This window comes from Oncorhynchus keta, chromosome 9 (assembly GCF_023373465.1).
Source record: "Oncorhynchus keta strain PuntledgeMale-10-30-2019 chromosome 9, Oket_V2, whole genome shotgun sequence".
In the NCBI taxonomy this organism is placed as follows: domain Eukaryota; kingdom Metazoa; phylum Chordata; class Actinopteri; order Salmoniformes; family Salmonidae; genus Oncorhynchus; species Oncorhynchus keta.
Window position 1 is genome coordinate 25,763,921 of NC_068429.1, and position 21,455 is coordinate 25,785,375.

The 21,455-nt window shown below is 42.4% G+C and overlaps 1 protein-coding gene across 4 annotated transcripts in view; it reads left to right on the top strand.

Annotated features, from left to right (window-relative positions):
• The first annotated feature begins 2,119 nt into the window (after positions 1–2,119).
• The window catches only part of LOC118371639 (AP-3 complex subunit beta-1), a 100,487-nt gene continuing 81,151 nt past the window's right edge, over positions 2,120–21,455 (top strand). Inside the window, exons 1-6 of one of the 4 annotated variants that reach the window (XM_035757183.2) lie at positions 2,120–2,433; positions 12,424–12,499; positions 12,745–12,819; positions 14,121–14,216; positions 14,656–14,816; positions 14,915–14,981. In XM_035757183.2, coding sequence (XP_035613076.1) covers positions 2,141–2,433; positions 12,424–12,499; positions 12,745–12,819; positions 14,121–14,216; positions 14,656–14,816; positions 14,915–14,981 — 768 coding nt within the window. In that variant the 5' untranslated portion in view covers positions 2,120–2,140. Of the gene's footprint in view, positions 2,434–10,389; positions 11,377–11,404; positions 11,972–12,423; positions 12,500–12,744; positions 12,820–14,120; positions 14,217–14,655; positions 14,817–14,914; positions 14,982–21,455 lie in introns of those variants that run through there. The other 3 variants (XM_035757184.2, XM_035757185.2, XM_052525575.1) reach the window with 3 other exon arrangements.

The following is a 21,455-nucleotide window of genomic DNA, read 5'->3' on the forward strand; positions in this document are numbered from 1 at the left end:
TTGTTCTCTACATCTCAAAACATACACAAGTGAGAGAGTAGACTAGACACATTGGGTGCATCTAATGTAACTGTGCAGCACAGAGACACAATGACTCAGCTACCTGTAGTAATCATATCAAGCAACGGACCAAACCTGCTAGGTCGGGGCTGAATAAAATAACTGAGGAACAGTAAATCAGATTGATGAGGGTCAATAGTGGACATTGGAAAAAGGTGTTGACAAAGCATGAGAATGTGTTCAAAGAGGAACTTGGAACATTGAAAGGCCGCCCAGCTAAAATATATGTAGACAAGGAGGACACACCAAGGTTTTACAAACCAAGACCTGTGCCTTATGCCATGAAGTCAAAGGTAGAGGCAGAGATTGACCGTCTCTTGAAAGTGGACATTATGGAACCAGTCAAATTCTCAGAATGGGCAGCTCCCATAGTGCATGTTTTGAAACCTGCTAATACTGTGAGAATTTGTGGGGATTACAAACTGACTGTTAACATAGTATCCCAGTTAGAGCACTTTCCTATTACAAAAACAGGTCATTTATTTGCAAATATGTCTGGTGGACAGAGGTTTACAAAGTTAGATATGAGCCATGCATATCAACAGATCACTCTGGATGAGGAATCTAATAAGTATTGTAAAGTAAACACACACAAAGGGTTGTTTATGTATAACCATTTACCTTTTGGTGTCTCCAGTAGTCCTGCTAATTTTCAGAGCACCAACGAGGGTGTACTTCAAGGAATTCCACGTTGCCATTTACTTGGATGACATCCTAGTGACGGGGAGGCGTGACCAGGAGTATCTGTGCACGCTGACTGAGGTACTACAGAGATTGGAAAGTGCAGGCTTAAGTCTCAAGTGGAGTAAGTGTACCTTCATGAGGAACGAGGCAGTGTTCCTAGGACAAAAAGTGGACGCCACGAGTATCCATTTACTCAATGACAAGGTCCAAGCAATCCAGAACGCACCTGCTCCTACAAATGTGACTGAGTTAAAAGCTTGCTTGGGACTGCTAAACTATTATAACAGGGTTTTCCCAAACTTGTCAACAGTGTTAGCATCGCTTCAAACACTACTGTGGGGGCGAGAGCTGGAGGCTTCGCTTGCAAAATCAGAGAAACTGATGCAGTCATCAGATGTGTTGGTTCACTACGATGGAGAGAAGGACCTCATTCAGAGGCATGCAAGGCTTCCAAGCTGCTTCAAATTTGATCTCCGAACAAGAAAAAAAAGAACAGTGATATAAATTGTTTTTAAAAGACAACTGAAAGACTCACAGTAAAATACTCTAGTGTTAAATACTTAGTTTCCCATGCATTTGAAAATCAAATTATTGTGAACATGTGAAATGTGGTATTAACGTCATTACACATACACATCACCTGGTGGTGTAGCACTTGAGTATCTATTGGTGTCTTTGTTAGAGTGTTGGAATGCCCACCTGACACACAGTGTAGCTGCGACTGCGTGCCTGTAACACCATGCTCTGGGTTAGTAATATATATATATATATATATATATATATATATGTATATATATTTTCACCTTTATTTAACTAGGCAAGTCAGTTAAAAACTAATTCTTATTTACAATGATGGCCTACCCCGGCCAAACCCGGCCGACATTGGGCACTGCCCTATGGGACTCCCAATCATAGCTGGATGTGATTCAGCCTGGATTCAAACCAGGGACTGTGTGTCATCTCTTGCACTGAGATGCAGTGCCTTAGACCACTGAACCAAGTAATACGTTTATAAAGACCTACTCCCTCCCTCCTTCCAAGGTATAAAGAGTTCCATAGGTTATTACAATTGACAATTTGACATAATGTTGATATCATTATATTTTCTCCTAGCCTACATTATTATGTAAAAAAGCATACATGACTCTTCCTGCATGTACAAAACCCTGTCACAGACGTTCTCATACGCTCTCAATTTAAATGGGGCATCAACAGTCCGGCAACAAAAATACAAATCCCACTTTCGTTTAGCGCGCACGCGCGTCATTGAATACGCCCCTCAGCTAATTTGATTGGCTTGCGACCATATTTACCATGGTAACGGGGTGGTCAGGTGCTTCATCATTCCCTCCTGTCATGTGACTAAAACTTATCCAACTCATACTTCCGGTTTTGCATGGATGAGGGAAAAAAGTTGCATGTTCATGATAAAGTTTTTTTATCGCTTCCCCTTCTAATTAGCATCATAAAACTGTCAACGACTGCAATTTTGTTTTACGATAGTTTAGCTTTTCACAATAAACATTTCTGTACACTTGCGAAACGTCAAATGTTGAGTATGTCGACGAACAATTTGTCGTACAGCGACCAAGGAGGAACTGATTCAGCGGTGGAGGTTGGGCAGGAGACTACCCCGACCTCCTCCAACGCTGGGGCTGGATTTGGCCTGTTCAGCGTCGACTTTAAAAAGTAAGCCAGTTAGCTAGAAAGCATTTGAGTAACTTGCTTGTGTAAGCTATGTTTTCAATGTAATTAGCTAGCTAACATGGCTGGTGGTGGTAGCTAGCTAGATATACAGCTGTCAACCCAGTTGCATCTTTAGCTAGTCTAGCTGGCAATAGATTTTATGGTAGCTTCAGGCTTGAAAACGCGTTTGTTGATAGCCAGCACTTATCAAAGATGCAGTTTGCGTGGAAGACATGTTGACATAAACAAAAAAAAGATGACATATAATCACCCTTTTTAATACTAGCACACATTTTACGTTACACACCATCACGTCGTTTTATGTTGTAGAGCTGTACTGCGTCAGATTATTCTAAATGAATAGCTACATCAAAATAATGCTTGCTGTGCTATGCACATAGGCTATCCTCAGTTGTAGAAAAATACCACATCTTCCCCTCTCACTAACATAAACTAGTCACTTCTATACATTACCAACACTTGTAAATCCTTTAAACTACCCATTCAGAACCTTTAAATTTGAAAAAGAGAGATGAAATGGAACTGACAAAGTGTACAAGGTGGTCCTCCGCTGTCAGCGTCAAGTGATGATACCACTAGAGGGCAGTCCATCATCATTTTGGCCATCCTGTTGTCATGATGTGGCTTTACTGTAAACCAGAGCCTGTATTCACGTAGGACCTCAGGGAAGGTGTGCTGAATTATGATCAGTTTTGTATAGCCTAATCTTATGCATTATGATCTTGAATATGAGCCCAATAGTTTAGTTACTCATTTGTATGATTTGAGAGTGATAACTGTGTTTCCCAAACCATGCCCTGGGCGTTGGGATCAGTTATTATTTTACTATCAGTAGGCTAATCTTTTCCCCAGCTGGCTCCAGACAAGGCTATTTTGTCTCGCAAAGTCTCACAGACAGTCAGCCATTATTAAATTGAATTCAACCGGAGTATCTTTGAAGCTGAATTAGCCACTGTTAGTTTGTCTCTACAATTGGGCCTATTTCCCATGTAGACTAATCATTCTAGCAGTTTTAAGAGGTACTAGTATAAAGGTTTCATTGAAAATGTTTGTGCTGTGCAAATGCCATCATATAATGTAATGTCTACTGGTATGTCTGGCATGTCTCTACTTATATCTGTTCTTCAGTGTTCCATGTAGCCTATTGTTGCTCTGTTTAGCCGCAGACAGTAGAACAGCTTCAACTATCTCAGTTTCCATCAAGCAGTGACTTGTCAGCCTAATGTTTAATGTGGTGTGGCCCTCAGTGAGGGGGGGGGGGATGCCTGGATGTGAATGATTCCACTCTTTCTCTACAAACTGTGACACATGATACCTAGGCTTTACTCTGAGATCTAATAGGGAGTCTGTCCTAAAGGATTATCAAGCTAATAACCTAACCATGGCTTATGGCAGGCATTCATACATTAACTCAGTCTTTCAAAGGCATTAATTCCCTTTACATTATATTGTTCAAATGAAGAGGGGTTTTTCCGGAACTTCCCAAACTCAAGTCAGTGACCGATAGCATTGTTGTATTAAACCAACTCACTAGCCCCACACCTCTCGTATATCTGTATTGATTGAATGGGTGTTAGCATAGGGTAGGTGAAGGTTTTATCCCATTTAATAGTTTAAGACTTACTGGAAGATTGATTTCTGAGAATGTTGCTCTGTGTAGTTCTCTATCTTGCAATGGTTGTACCATAACACTAGATGGCAGACTTGAATGGTAAATCAGAAAGCAGTGAATCACTGATAGTTTTTGTATTTTTTTTTAACTTACCTTTGTTATTCATTTATTGGCAGTAAACTTAATCCTCTCTTGCACCTTTTTGCTCAAAGATATTAAAAACCTCTTTGGGCTGAGATCCCGTTAATGGGATCGATATGACAACAGCCAGTGAAAGTGCAGGGCGCCAAATTCAAAACAACAGAAATCTCATAATTCAAATTCCTCAAACATACAAGTAATTTACACCATTTTAAAGATACACTTCTTGTTAGTCCCACCACAGTGTCCAATTTCAAAAAGGCTTTACAGCTAAAGCAAACGATTATGTTAGGTAAGAGCCAAGTCACAGAAAAACAGCAATTTTTCCAGCCAAAGAGTGGAGCCACAAAAAGCAGAAATATAGATCAAATGAATCACTAACCTTTGATGATCTTCATCAGATGACACTCATAGGACTTCATGTTACACAATACATGTTTTGTTTGATAAAGTTCATATTTATATAAAATAATCTGTTTACATTGGCGCGTTACGTTCAGTAGTTCCAAAACATCTGGTGATTTTAGAGACATCAATTTACAGAAATACTCATAATAAACACTGATAAAAGATACAACTATTATGCACATAATTATAGATACACTTCTCCTTAATGCAACCGCTGTGTCAGATTTTGTTTTTACTTTATGGAAAAAGCAGACCATTTTATAATCTGAGTCCGGCACTCAGAGACCAAAACAACCCAAACAGATATCCGCCATTTTGTGTAGTCAACAGAAGTCAGGAATAGCATTATAAATGTTCACTTACCTTTGATGATCTTCATCAGAATGCACTCCCAGGATTCCCAGTTCCACAATAAATGTTTGTTTTGTTCGATAATGTCCATTGTTTATGTCCAAATACCTTCTTTTGTTAGCGTGTTTGGTAAACAAATACAAACTCACGACGCGCGTGCAAGTCCAGCAGAAAGTATGGACGAAAGTCCAAAAAGCTATATTACAGGTCGTATAAACATGTCAAACGAAGTATAGAATCATGTCAAACGAAGTATAGAATCAATCTTTAGGATGTTTTTAACATAAATCTTCAATAATGTTCCGACGGGAGAATTCCTTTGATGGTAGAAATGCAATGGAACAGAGCTCGCTCTCACGTGAACGAGCGTGGCCAGCTCATGGCACTCTGCCAGAGCCCTGACTAATTCAGCTCCCATTCCCCCCTCCTTCAGCATCAAACAAGGTTCTAAAGACAGTTGCCATCTAGTGGAAGCCTTAGGAAGTGCAACATGACCAATATCCCACTGTGTATTTGATAGGCCAAGAGTTGAAAAACTACAAACCTCAGATTTCTCACTTCCTGGTTGGATTTTCTCTCAGGTTTTTGCCTGCCATATAAGTTATGTTATACACACAGACATCATTCAAACAGTTTTAGAAACTTCAGAGTTTTCTATCCAAATATACTGATAATATGCATATCTTAGCTTCTGGGACTGAGTAGCAGGCAGTTTACTCTGGGCTCCTTATTCATCCAAGCTACTCAATACTGTCCCCAGCCATATAAGAAGTTAATAGATGGCCTTTGTCTGAGTCGGCGTTCTCCAATGAAATAAAATTAGTCCGTTTGCGGTTTTAAATAATGTTTGTCGTGTGACACAGTCAGGGGCAAAGCCACATTCCTGTAGATTATGCTGATTAGCCTGGGCTCTTGTTACCTCATGGTCTACTCTGCTTCTCTGCATCACAGCACAGCAACATGTGACTGACTGTCTGGTTGTCCTCAAGTAATCAGCTGCTTCCTAAAACGCCATGTTATTTTATTGTGGTTCAGTCTCCCATGTTATAGGGATTTAATGAGGACCTGGTTTAGTTCAATGGGGCGGGCATTTCCATTTTAAAGGACCTCTGCACCAATTTTTTTTTACTAAAGCATATGTGCATTTTTCAACTTCCCATCCTAGAAATTTGGAATACGCAAAGGCTTTAATTTCTGGTCAAACAGATGGAAAAGGGGTTTTAGAAATATTAAAGAAAGTCTTGAAGGGTATTAGAAATACATTGAAACACAAATACCCCTGCCAACTAATATCAACACTTATATTTCATTTTGGAGAAATTATTATAATTGTAATTAAAAATTATTATTGTTTTGAAGTTTAAGAAACATTGCCTTGAGCCTTGTAATTCCTTACCAAAAACCCACATCTTTAAGATATTTAAACATTTCTAATGAAAGTTCAGAAGTAACACGTAAAGATAGACTACTGTACCAATTAGTTAGTGTTTTTACTGATGTTAAGCTTGTTTATGAATTATTAAGTAATTAAAACTTGTAATTCTGTTACCAAATCGCTAATCATAGTAGTCACAAACCAGTTGGGTCACCTGCTACTGTCCTCCTTTCCACTGGCATACTGTTATGTTTTTTTTCTTCTCAACTTTCTGTCATCTGGTGGTCAAAGCAAGACTGATAAGTCTCCCTCTCGCTCTCCCTTCCACGCTGTCTCCTCCCTCTCTTCAGTTAATGTCTCATCTCCTGGCTCTTACTGACACATACCATGACACCTAACAAATCAAATCAAACTTTATTTGCCACATGTGCCAAATACAATTGTAGACTTTACCGTGAAATGCTTACTTACAAGCTGTTAACCAACAGTGCAGTTCAAGAAGAAGAACATAATTACCAAGTAGGCTAAAAATAAAAAAGTAATAATAAAAAGTAACACTAAGAATTACAATACGAGGCTATATACAGGGGGCACCGGTACCGAGTCAGTGTGCAGGGGTACAGGCTAGTTGAGGTAACCTGTACAATTGAGGTAACCTGGCGATTTTTATGAGTTCAGCAGTCTAATGGCTTGGGGGTAGAAGTTGTTGAGAAGCCTTTTGGTCCAAGACTTGGTGCTCTGGTACCGCTTGCTGTGCGGTAGCAGAGAAAACAGTCTATAACTTGGGTGACTGGAGTCTGACAATTTTATGAGCTTTCCTCTGACACCGCCTGGGTATATAGGTCCTGGATGGCAGGAAGCTTGGCCCCAGTGATGTACTGGGCCGTTCGCACTACCCTTTGTTGCACCTTACGGACAGATGCCGAGCAGTTGCCATACCAGGCGGTGATGCAACTGGTCAGGATGCTCTCACTGGTGCAGCTGAAGAACCTTTTGAGGATCTAGGGACCCATGACAAACCTTTTCAGTCTCCTGAGGGGGAAAAGGTGTTGTCGTGCCCTCTACACGACTACGACTGTCTTGGTATGTTTGGATCATGATCATTCGTTGGTGATGTGGACACCAAGGAACTTGAAACTCTCGACCCGCTCCACTACAGCCCCGTCGATGTTAATGGGGACCTGTTTGTCCCGCCTTTTCCTGTAGTCCATGATAAGCTCCTTTGTCTTGCTCACATTGAGGGTGACCTACCCTCTTTGCATTTACTGTAGCATGCACCCTCACCCACTGAGCACCGGAAGTCCATGGACGTTGAAAAGTCAACCAATCATGGACGTCTATGTTTCACACGTTTGGACAAAACAATAGAGTACTGTAAAGAATAGTACAGAAAAGTGGAGTACAGTAAAGCACAGAACTCATGTACCTTAATAGCAAACTTGTATGCCATCTGTAAATACAAATAAAATGGTTAAATTACAAGCCTAGTTGGTTTAGCCACAGAAAAAATGGCTCCAACCTTCCTGCTAGCCGTAATTGGCTGAGATAGAGTGGGCTGGACTTGCCGAGAGATGAGTTTGGATTGTGTCTGCCATATAGCACGCCTCTGTCTATTTGAGCTGTTCTGTTTGTCTAGGTAATCCTGTCTAAGACTGCTTTAATAAAAAATAATTGTATTGTGTAGTAAAACTGCATACGTGTTGCTCTCCACTTTCTGGAGGACCGATTTTTGAAATCAGTGGAATTTGAGTATGATAGCTAAGGAGATGGAGAAAACGCCTGTCTCTTGATCACATCTTCAAACTAAGGGCAACCATGGCATCCGACAGGAGACGCGCCCATCCATGATGTATGCAGGTAAGATAGTCTAGCTAGCTACATTTTCAGATATTACACATTTCCAATTTTGGCAAACGTGCTTTAATTTCAATTTAAAGTGTACTGTTAGCTAGTTAACGTTAGCTGGCTGGCTCGCTAGCTAATGTTATCTGTACGATCATATTATTTGTATCTCAGAGCCATTTGCTTGGCTACTTATAGCCTAATTTGTAAGTCGCTCTGGATAAGAGCGTCTGCTAAATGACTTAAATGTAAATGTTAGCTAGCTAACATTGAACCTGGTTGGTTAGCTACCTGCAGATTCATGCAGGGTAGAAATGTTATGCTTAATTGTTTAGCTAGCTACATGTCTTAACAAAAGACTCCATTATGCAAGTAACCATTTCAATAGAATGTCACTGCAACAATTGTTGAGACGTACTAGCTGGTATATTCTCTCTGGCTATCCACTCCAATTTCAGACCATGGGTAAGGTAGTCTAGCTAGCTACATTTTCAGATATTACACATTTCTAATTTTGACAAAGTATTTTCATTTATAGTTGGTGTATGTGTATGACACTCCTGGTATCTGAGCCATTTGCTTAGCTAGGTATAGCCTAATGTTAGCTAGTTAACATTGAACCTGGGTGGTTAGCTACCTGCATATTCATGCAGGGTAGTAACGTCATGAGTTGGGATTATGGTTTAGCTAGCTAGCTAACAGAAGACTCCACTTTGCAAGTAACCATTTCGGGTGCGTTCGTAAATTCAGTCTGGCCATCTACACCGATTTCAGAGCACTCACATCTGAGTGTGCCAAAGCGCAGAATAACTGATGAATTTACAAACGCTCAACACCCGTTGAATATGGCTGGTGTCAGTAAACGTCGGGAAATATTTGTAATATAATTGTTGCCAGCAGCACAATTAGACACCAACGCTCTGGATAACATGAAAACAGCCTAACCAGCTCTGCTGGAAATGTTCAGTGAGCTGTTCTCATATTTATGTCTGGAAGTAGCTAGAAAGTTAGCTTGGGTGCTTGACTGCTGCTGTTAAAGAGATGGGAGGGTCTACAGTTTAAGAGGGTGCAAACAATGCTGAAAGGGTGTAGACAAAGAAGGGCTCTCCAGTAGTAGTACCAAAAAATTAAAAGGCCATCTTCTCCAAAGTCAGTTTACAACTTTATCAACTTTCAAAGCAGAATTACTTTCCCATTGTTCCTCAACTGTAGTGTATGATATACCATTTTGTAGCTCTGTCTCTACCAATCCAATGTATAAAAATTAAAGACACCATTTCAAATTTTCTACCCGAGACTGATTTGAATCAGTCGGTCACATGACTGTTTTTGGATTTTTTGTTAATTTACTGTTAAGTGTTTACAGTTAGTCGGCAGCAAAATCGAACAAAATTTGCGTCCCTAATTTCTACCTTTGTATACCTATTCGGAATACATCACCATGAAGACAATGATATTCATATCCATAATTATGCATTTCTGGATAGTACAGAACAGGGACCATGATGTAATTCCATTACCAAATGTAAATCCATAATCAAAATAAATTCTAACTTTTAGCTGAAACCCCATTCTTTCTGCAGACATCTTTGAGTCATAATTCAAAGCAGATATGTTTTTTTGGTCGCATAAAAAAAGTGAGGTAGATTTTACTGTAATTCTGTTACTAAACTTTGCATCTGCACAGTTCTTCCAGTAAATGTTTTTTTGTTAAATGTTCTATGTAAATTGTTCAAAATAGTCCTTGTCCATAGAGTTAGTTAAACTTTGAAATTAATGGCAGACAATAGTAGCCTATGTAACGGCAGCTAATAAACCAGCTGATTGGAGCAGTTTACAGCACCTTATCCTGCTGGTCGTTATGTGAGTGAATTACCATAGCTTTCTCAGGGCTGGTTGATTTGTAGAATCGCTTCCCAGAATTAAAAACCTAGGAAAAGAGACTAGGCTGGTTGAAATGTGAAGAATGACATGTATAGATGTTGGGTGTTGTCCTAACTCTGTGGTTCCCCTGGCAGTGTGTGAGGCTGGCAGGGCCTTTATCTAGCCCAGCCCTGGCAGCAGTTCCCTGGGAGGGCACAAGGCAGGCGTGGGTGTAAAGTGGTGTATTGTGCTGTGGACAGAGGTGGTGAAAGCTTCTGTGTGTTTACCCTGAGGCTGATAAGGCCCTCCCGTTTCCCCTAGAGGGAAGTGGCCACAGTCACAGGCAGAGACACAGAGAACTAAACTACCACCCTACAAGCACTGACTCTGGCAGAGAGAACCAACTGAGCTACCACCCTACAGCTACACACGGACAGAGAACTAATCTATGTCCAGAGAAGAGTAGGAGAAGCGGAAGAAGCCATTGTCTGGTGGGCCAAGGATCTGTCAGACAGGGAACTTCATCCCTTCTCCAAATTGGATTTAAAACAGTGAAGACTGAGTCATACTAGTAGTCTGCAAAGAGGGCAACTTCAACTTGCAACTCCCTCTATCGACATCGAGCTAAGATGGTGCTCATTAGTTTAGTAGCCTGATGTGAGAGAGCTGGGGAGAAAGAGAGAGAGCTGGGGAGAAAGAGAGAGAGAGAGCTGGGGAGAAAGAGAGAGCTAGGGAGAAAGAGAGAGAGAGAGCTAGGGAGAAAGAGAGAGAGAGAGCTAGGGAGAAAGAGAGCTAGAGGTGGAGAGAGGGAGAGAGCTAGAGGTGGAGAGAGGGAGAGAAAGCTAGAGAGAAGGAGAGCTGGGGAGTGAGAGAGAGACAGTGAGAAAGAGAGAGAGAGAAAGCAAGAGCGAGATGACAGGCAGGAAACGCCTGGAGTCACAGGACTGAAATAAAGCAGAACAGAGTATAACTGGATGACCAGGGGGAGCTGTCTGTGCCAGGGAGAGGGCCAGAGGTTTAGCCAGCTGCAAGGGCATCCTGTGTCTCCTCTTACCTACTGACAGAAGTGGAGAAAGAAGAGTGAGGAAGACTGACAGAGAGAGGAGAGCAACAGACAGGCCTGTAGAAACTGTAGCAGTATGAATGGTCACCGGGGTTTCTCTGTGCTGCGTTCTGAGGCAGCAGGGGCTGTGAGGACAGCTCTGGTGTCTGCTGAGAACCTCCAGCTCACCTTAAAGACTGAACTCAGCCAGGAGGAGCAGCACCTCACACCACACACACACACCAATGGAGGCCCCGATGAGACACACACCAAAGGGTACTGTACAGAAGTGTGAGTCTTGGCACTTGCTTGTGATGTGTGTCTTCAAGTTTACCAAGTAGCCTAGCGTTTCCTGATCACTAGCTGATTAGTGATTAGTGATTAGTTGATTGTGACATTGTGAGTCACTCACGACCTGACATTGCTTTCTCTGCGCCTGGTAACAACACCTAATATGGTTAAGTTGTGTTTTTCATTCTCTCTACCCATCCCCCTCTCTCCCTCATGTTGTTTAATTTGATTTATTTGTTTTGACTTATTAGGATCCACATTAGCCGACGCCATTGGGGACATCTAGTCTTACTAGGGACTAAAAAGACATTACAGACAAAATACTTTACAATTTACGTAGATATAAAAACATGAACAGTTACACATACATGTCAGTACATACACAACAAGTAAGTCACACGGGGAGGGGCGTTGTGCCGTGAGGTGTTGCTTTATTCGTTAAAAAAAACACACAAAAAAACAGGTTTGATGTTAACTTGCGCTATATAAGATGGGAGTTCCATGCAATCATGGCTCTTTATAATACTGTATGTTTCCTTGAATTTGTTCTGGACCTGGGGACTGCGAAAAGACCCCTGGTGGCATGTCTGTTGGGGTAAGTGTGTGTCTAAGTTGACTATGCAAACACAATTTCCAAGTCAAACTCTGTGCACCACAGTTTTCCATTCTTAAGTTAATGAAATTCATTAATCGTTGCGACAGGGTAGCCTAGTGGTTAGAGTCGCTCTGGATAAGAGCGTCTGCTAAATGACTTAAATGTAAAATGTAAATGTAACCGGAAGATTGCAAGTTCAAACCCCCGAGCTGACAAGGTACAAATCTGTTGTTGAACAGGCAGTTAACCCACTTCCTAGGCAGTCATTGAAAATAATTTGTTTGTTGTTCTTAACTGACTTGCCTAGTTAGATAAAGGTTCAAAAAAATCCATTCCTGACTACATCAGTGAGAGTGGTCTGGTGTACAAAAGCGCATCTGCTAATTGAGTAAGCCGTGTGATAATATTAAATAGCGTATTGTACATTTTCTAATCTCTTTCTCCACCTCCAGGAATGAAGACCTTAAAGAGATGCTTGAGAGCAACAAGGAGTCGCTTAAACTGGAGGCCATGAAGAGGGTTGTTGGGGTGAGTAGTAGAACCTATACACACATTCCAAGCCTGATAAGTGCACATCAGCTAAGTGCACTGCAAACTCAATTCAAGTGTACTTCAGTTTTATAGTCTCAATTCATTTACTTAACTTTTTTTTTTTTAAATCCTTCTTTGAAAAAAGTTTAAATAGATGCAGTACATTGCTGTAGTATGATATTGACAATAAAATAGTCAATTGAATACTGTGGTGAAACATGTAAGTGATTTTCTGTCTACAGCTGATCGCAAAGGGGAAGAATGCCTCTGAGCTGTTCCCAGCAGTGGTGAAGAACGTGGCTAGTAAGAATATAGAGGTAGGGCCTCACCACACACACTGAGCATTCATTCTATTTGCACAACATGGTTGAAAACATTTAGAAGGCTCTATCTAAAAGAACACAGAGGACATCTCCTCACTGCAAGTATGAGACCACAGAACCACTGCCCGGCCAGATGAGTTCCCCACTCCTGGTAATATTGATCAGGAGAATAAACAGGCAGTACGAAAGGGTGTGTGTGTGTGAGACAGGGCAGCCAATGGTAGGGAACTGGAGCAGGTTTGTGGGGGTAATTGGCAGAGGAGAGCCCATGGTCACGTCCTCCCTCTCCACCCTCACACACACCAGCTGCTAGGGTAGTGGTAGATCTCTCTCTGGGCCTCTGCATCTCTGTCTGTCTTCACCTCTTTCCACCCCCCCCCCCCTCCTGTTTGTTCTCTCCACTGCAGGCCTGTGTAGTGCTGTGTGTTATTGATTGTTTCTAATCAGAAAGCAGCACAGGACACAGTATTGAAGAAATTATGTGATTTAATATCAGGATGCTTTGTTTTCCTCAACTAGTTCTAGAAACAACACCCTGATACGAGACATACTGGAGGTGTGTGTATGAGTGGGAAAACGAGGGTAGTATGGGGGGAGGAAGGGCTAGACTATATGACTGATCTAATGGATATTCAATCACTAGCTTATTTGATTAGTATTCCTAGTTAACATCTATTTTCTGTGATGTTGTCAATATGATGTGTGATTCCCTTAACTAGGCAAGATGGGTTATATGTCCCCTCTTAGTCATTAATGCTGTTAATTCACCCACTAATTACTGCAGTGATTGAGAACTGTTTCACCACAGCTGAACCTCCCCGTACACACACCGAATAACACTGGTGAATCATGAAAGGGCCAACCTTTAACCCCCAGTCGGACACTGGACAAATATTAGCTCAGTCTCCTACGTGTGAAGGGAGAAGCAAGGGAGGGGAGGACAGGGGAGAGTGAGGAAGGGAGGAAGAGATAACGCTACTGAAACTTTCTGAATTCAAACAAAAGATAGTTTTGCTCATTCTCTGCTCTCCCTGAAACAACATGGATCTAGACTGTTATAATATCAAACAGGAACACTTTCATCCTCCGCTTTCCCCCTTTAAAACAACTAAATCAAGACGTACATCTGACATCTAGCCAAAGCACTGTTCTCTCCACTGTCAAAGAATAGTGTTACCTACACATTCTGCAATGTGGACGGTCTGTGCTCAACCCGAACGCTAATGAATGGATTTAGGATTTGTCTAAAAATAAGGGTGTATTAATGACTAATTCAAAGTATGTGTGTTTTCCAGCTGAAGAAGTTGGTGTATGTGTACCTGGTGAGGTATGCAGAGGAGCAGCAGGACCTGGCTCTACTGTCCATCAGCACCTTTCAGAGGGCCCTCAAGGTAACGTGTGTGTGTGTATGTGCGCGCATCGGGCTTTGATGCTAAGGGTTCTACCATTTGAATTCCCACACACTTTTACTCTTAGATGAAAGTGTCATGTTTGGTGTGTGTATGCATGTGTTTAAAGGTGTGTGTGTTGTGGAAAAGTATTGAGCCGTTAAAGAGTCTGTCTCTGTGAGGTCACGGGCCAACAATAGTGTTTTTAGAGGCCACCCCATCATCATACACCATAGCTGGAAAACTACTTTCAACCCCTGCTAGCTCCATACCATGCTTCACTTCCTACCTGTGTGGGTGGGTGTGATGTCGTTTTTGTGTAGTGCTGTATCATGTCGTCAGGATCTCACCACATGATTGGTCTCCATTCCTTTCTTTCTATTTTACTTTCCTCTGTCTCAAGGTGTAGATAATACTAATACCGGCTCTCTCCCTCTACCAGGACCCTAACCAGCTGATCAGAGCCAGTGCTCTCAGGGTTCTGTCCAGTATCAGAGTCCCAATCATCGTTCCCATCATGATGCTGGCCATCAAGGATGCTGCCTCCGACATGTCCCCTTACGTCAGGAAAACATCCGCCCACGCCATCCAGAAACTCTACAGGTAGGGTGTGGGTGGGTGTGTTTGTGCACGCGTGAGTGTTTTTCTGTGTGTGTGTTTGGACCTTGGAGTTGTATCAAAGCTTTCCTCCTGCTCCTCAGCCTGGACCAGGATCAGAAGGAGCTCCTGATAGAAGTCATTGAGAAACTGCTGAAGGACAAAAGCACAGTGAGTAGAACCAGTTTACAGTACCAGGTCATATATAATTACCCACAGGAGACTTCTTACAAGACAACATGCTCGCCATAGTGTTAATCTTGTCAACAATAGCTATAATGTAAAATACTGTCAACAATATATTTTTCCTGGCTAAAACTGACGATAAAAATGTGTAGACTTGTTTTCTGTGCTCCTGTCCAGGGCGAACAATTTACTGTTAATACTTGACCAACACTCTACCATGTTAATTTTGTAACATTTAATTAGTAATCAAATCCAATTCACTAATTAGCCTATTTTTTTAAACATTTTTTTGTCAAAACAATGGCTACGAGTCACATCGCGCTCTAGCAACTTCGTTGTCGGGCCAGGCGCATGCACGCTGACACGGTCGCCAAGTGTACAGGGTTTCCTCTGACGCATTGGTGCGGCTGGCTTCTAGGTTAAGCGGGCATTGTGTCAAGAAGCCGTGCGGCTTGGCTGGGTCGTGTTACGGTGGACGTGCGGCTCTCGACCGTCGCCTCTCCCGAGTCCCATCGCTGCATCTCCCGTACGGACAAGACTAACTACCAATTGGATTCCATGAAATTGGGAACAAATAAATATATAAAATAAATGTGCCTCCACCCTGCTGCCAAAAAAATGACAATTATTCTTCCAGCAACTTAATGTTATGAACAATGATGGTATATATAGGGTGACATGTTCTCACAAGAACAATATAGTATTTTATTTGTTGTTCTGGTTAGTGATTGTCTTATTTCACTGTAGAGCCTCTAGCCCTGCTCAATACGCCTTAGCCAACCCTTTAGTTCCACCTCCCAAACATGCTGTGACATCAGCTGGTTTAAATGTTTCTAGAGACAATATCTCTCTCATCATCACACAATGCCTAAGTTTACCTCCAATGTATTCACATCCTACCACACCTTTGTCTGTACATTATGCCATGAATATATTCTATCGCCCCCAGAAACCTGCTCCTTTTACTCTCTGTTCCGAACATACTAGACGACCAGTTCTTATAGCCTTTAGCCGTACCCTTGTCCTACTCCTCCTCTGGTGATGTAGAGGTTAATCCAGGCCCTGCAGTGCCTAACTCCACTCCTATTCCCCAGGTGCTCTCATTTGTTGACTTCTGTAACCGTAAAAGCTTTGGTTTCATGCATGTTAACGTTAGAAGACTCCTCTAAGTTTGTTTTATTCACTGCTTTAGCACACTCTGCCAACCCGGATGTCCTAGCCGTGTCTGAATCCTGGCTTAGGAAGACCAAAAACCCTGAAATTTTCATCCCTAACTATAACATTTTCCGACAAGATAGAACTGCCAAAGGGGGCGGAGTTAGCCTGCAGAGTTCTGTCTTACAATCCAGGTCTGTACCCAAACAATTCAAGTTTCTATTTTTTTAAATCCACCTTTCCAGAAACAAGTCTTTCATCGTTGCTGCTTGCTATAGACCACCCTCTGCCCCCAGCTGTGCCCTGGACACCATGTGAATTGATTGCCCCCCCCCCCCCATCTACCTTCAGAGCTCGCGGCGCTAGGTGACCTAAACTGGGACATGCTTAACACCCTGACCATCCTACAATCTAAGCTTGATGCCCTCAATCTCACACGAATTAGCAATGAACCTACCAGGTACAACCCCAAGTCAGTAAACATGGGCACCCTCATAGATGTCCTCCTGACCAACTTGCCCTCCAAATACACCTATGCTGATTTCAACCAAGACCTCAGCGATCACTGCCTCATTGCCTCTATCTGCAATGGGTCTGCGGTCAAACTACCACCCATCATCACTGGCAAACACTCCCTAAAACACTTCAGCGAGCAGGCCTTTATCGACCTGGCCCGGGTATCCTGGAAAGATATTGATCTCATCCCGTCAGTAGAGGATCCCTGGTTATTCTTTAACCTCTTAGGCCGCCCCATCCCGCATGCGGGATCGTGACTACAGCCTCAAGCTCATTACCATAACGCAACATTAGCGATTTCTGAAAATTGCAAATGAAATGAAATAAATATGCCTGTCCTCAAGCTTATCCTTTTCTTAACAATCCTGTCGTCTCAGATTTTCAAAATATGCTTTAGAACCAGAGAAAATCAATAATTTGTGTAAGAGTGGTGATAGCTAGCTTAGCATTTAGCGTTAGCATTTAGCACGCAACATTCACAAAAACCAGCAAAGGGATCAAATAAAATAATTTACCTTTGAAGAACTTCAGATGTTTCAATGAGGAGACTCTCAGTTACATAGCAGATGTCCAGTTTTTCCTGAAAGATGCTTGTGTAGGACACAACGTTCCGTTTTGTTACTATGCATTTGGCTACCGAAACTAACCGAAAATTCAGTCACCTAAACGTCAAACTTTTTCCGAATTAACTCCATAATATCGACTGAAACATGGAAAACATTGTTTGAATCAATCCTCAAGGTGTTTTGTCATATATCTCTTCATTGAAATGCCTTCCCTGGAAGCGTGCATTCTTCTCTGATTCGGATGGAAAAATACTGGTACCTGACTTTTGCGCACCAATTTCCACGCAGACACCGTGCGGGACACTTGGTAATTGTAGGCTCTTATGGTCAATCTTCCAATGATATGCCTACAAATACGTCACAATGCTGCAGACACCTGGGGGAAACGATAGGAAGTGTCCGTTCATTCCTGTCGCATTCACAGCCATATAAGGAGATCATGGAAAACGTGCCTCCAGAAATCCTGTTGATTTCCTGGTCACTCAAACATCTTGGTTTTGCCTGTAGATTTTGTTCTATGGCACTCAGTGAAAATCTTTGCAGTTCTGGAAACGTCAGAGTGTCTTCTTTCCAAAACTATCAATTCCAAGCATAGTCGAGCATCTTTTCGTGACAAAATATTGCGCTTAAAACGGGCACGTCTTTTTATCCAAAAATGAAATACTGCCCCTATAGGACTAACAGGTTAAAAGTGCCTTCCTCACCATCTTAAATAAGCATGACACATTCAAAAAAAATGTAGAACCAGGAACAGATATAGCCCTTGGTTCACTCCAGACCTGACTGCCCTTGACCAGCACAAAAACATCCTGTGGCGTTCTGCATTAGCATCGAATAGCCCCCGTGATATGCAATTTCAGGGAAGTTAGGAACCAATATACCCCGGCAGTTAGGAAAGCTAAGGCAAGCATTTTCAAACAGAAATTTGCATCCTTGTAGCACAAACTCAAAAAAGTTCTGGGACACTAAAGTCCCTGGAGAATAAGAGTACCTCCTCCTCCCAGCTGCCCACTGAGGCTAGGAAACAGTGTCACCACCGATAAATCCACTATAATTGAGAATAAGCGTTTCACTACGGCTGGCCGTGCTTTCCACCTGGCTACCCCTACCCCGGTGTTACGAATCCCTTTTGGCCCGACAGTCTAGGGGGGATGGTAATGAGACCCGTAACATAACTCATGCAATTTATAATGGTGACAAAGTAAAAGTGAGAACGAAATAACCACGACAACTGAAATCTACCGTCAAACTCAGGGTTTATTGTAAAACACACGGTAATGGGGGGAGCAGGAAAAGGGGCAGAGCTGGACCCAAGGAAAGAAACCAGTATTCAAAAACACCCCTAAGCTAGACTAGCCTACTTTAACAACAGCTAACTAACCAAAAATACAGTGGGTGGTCTGCCCAGTTTTAACTAGTGTATTTAACAAAGTTTACCTACGGGTAGTGTATGCCCATGGGCGACTTGTCTTGGTTCCCTGTTTTCCCACCAGCAAACAGACACCATAACCAAAAACAATACTCACAGGTGATGACAAAGTGCTATGGAGGTGCTCAAACAAAAGATGGCTCAATACACAGAGTGAAACAGCGAGATCTACAGACATGGCATTTTCAGAGCGATTGAGCTCTAGAGCAAACAACTGACAGGGTTTTTAAACCAAGGGAAAGGAACTGTGATAGGGTAGGAAACAGGAAGAGGTGAGTCTTCTGATTGATGATTGGATTGGTGACTGATTGGAGAGTGATGATTTTCACCTGTGAGGGGAGAAGGAGAGAAAACACAGGATACACACACAGGATACTGGTATCCGTAACACTCCCACCCTTAAAAGAGCAACCCTAGGGATTGCGACTACAGTATTTCAATGAATAACCCACAAGATCAACAACAAAGTCAACCTCCCAAAACATACAAAAATCATTTTTACACACGAGACAAAGCATCTTCCAATACATTATCAGAACCCTTTGTGGCGGATCTCCAAATTTATAATTTTGTACATTCAGCGCCCAACGCATAAGGCGCTGGTTCTGGTTGTACATCCGGTGGAGAAAAACTAAGGGGTTATGGTCAGTATATAAAATCACTGGTAGGGCACTGGAACCAATATATACTTCAAAGTATTGCAGAGCCAACAACAAAGCAAGAGCTTCTTGTTCTATTGTTGCATAGTTTGTTTGACATTTATTACATTTACGGGGAAAATAACAAACAGGATGATCCACTCCACTCTCTTCCTGCTGCAGTAGAACAGTACCAGCCCCTCTGGCACTAGCATCTACCTCAAGCTTGAACGGTTGTTCAAAATCTGGAGCAGCAAGTACAGGGGTACTACATAAGAGTGCTTTCGCAGATTCAAAAGCTCTCTTACAATCAGGGGACCACACAAATGATCTAGCCGGACTGAGCAAATCGGTCAATGGAGCAACTACCGCAGATACATTTTTACAGAAGCTACGGTAGTAGCCAACCATCCCTAAAAAGTGGCGTAGCTCGAGTCTGGTGGTAGGTGCAGGGAATGCAGTTATAGCCAAGACCTTGGCATCAACAGGGCGCACCTGTCCATGGCCAACCTCTTTGCAGAGATAGGTAACAGTATCCTTCCCAAACTCGCACTTTGCCAAGTTCAGGGTTAGAGAAGCAGCTGCCAACCGTTCACATACTACCCTTAGAGAGTCAACATGATCTGACCACTCAGAAGAATAAATCACTAGGTCATCAAGGTATGCACTACAATTAGAAACGCCAGCTAACACGGAGTTAACCAGTCGTTGGAAAGTGGCTGGTGCATTTCGCATCCCAAAAGCCATGACTGAGTACTGTAGGAAGTTGTCTGGGGTCAAAGGCAGAAATCTCAGAAGCACGTGAAGTTAACGGAACCTGCCAGTAACCTTTTAGGAGGTCCAACTTAATTACATACTTAGCAGCACCAATAGTGTCGATACAGTCGTCCAGTCTGGGTAACGGGTACGAATCTGGCATTGTGACAGAATTCACCTTTCGATAATCCGTACATAACCTGGACGTACCACCAGAATGCAAGGAGAACTCCAAGGGCTGGAACTTGGCGTAGCCAGGTCATTCTCCAACAAATATTTCACCTCATCCCTCATCATCTTCCTCTTGGAAGCATTGATACGATATGGGTGTTGCTTGATAGGTGTAGCATTTCCAACATTAATGTCATGTTCCAACACGTTTGTGCGAGTAGGAACGTCATTAAAGAGACATGGAAAACTGTGTAGTAGCCTCACAATATCATTGGCCTGTCCATCCGTTAAATGAACCAGACCTGACTGGATAGACAGCAGCATTTCTGAGTTGGGCAATCTAACACACTGCTGTTGAGTATTGCACAACTCCAATCCATCAACATCATCAATATGACAGTCTACTATCATCGCAGTAGTAGCAGAGGAGACCGCAGTACCCTCCTCTGTTTTTGAACTATCTAACTGTGTGATGGGTCGGGTGTGGTAAGCTTTCAACATGTTAATGTGACACACACGAGATTGGCGTTGTCTATCAGGAGTTTGAAGCACATAGTCAGTTTCACTTATTTTCTTTTCAATTAAATAAGGACCCGAGAAACGAGCTGACAGTGAAGATCCTGGAACAGGTAATAACACCAGTACTTGGCCCCCTTGTTGTAGTGGACGAGAAACAGCCTCTTTATCATAGTGTCTTTTCATGCTCCTCTGTGAGGAAGAAAGAGCTTCCTTTGCGAGAGCACAAGCTTGGTGTAGGCGCTCACGAAAGCGACTAACGTAGTCCAACACATTCTCGTCTCCTGTTCACAACTCTTGGGACAAGAACTGTTCTTTAAGGACTTTCATTGGTCCTCTCACTGTGTGACCAAACACTAGTTCAGCCGGGCTGAAACCTAGGGACTCCTGCACAGTTTCACGAGCAGCAAACAAAACTAGAGGAACTCCCTCAATCCAATCTTTCTCAGATTCCAAACAATATTTACGTAGCATAGACTTCAGTGTCTGATGCCATCTTTCAAGCGCACCCTGAGACTCTGGGTGATAGGCGCTTGACACACGGTGCGTAATTGACAAGGATTTTAACACCTGCTTGAAGAGCTTGGATAGGAAATTGGTACCTTGATCACTTTGTACCACCTTAGGTAACCCGAATGTCGTGAAGAATTTTATTAAGGCTTTACTCACTACCGGGGCTGTAATCCTTCACAGAGGAATGACCTCGGGCTAT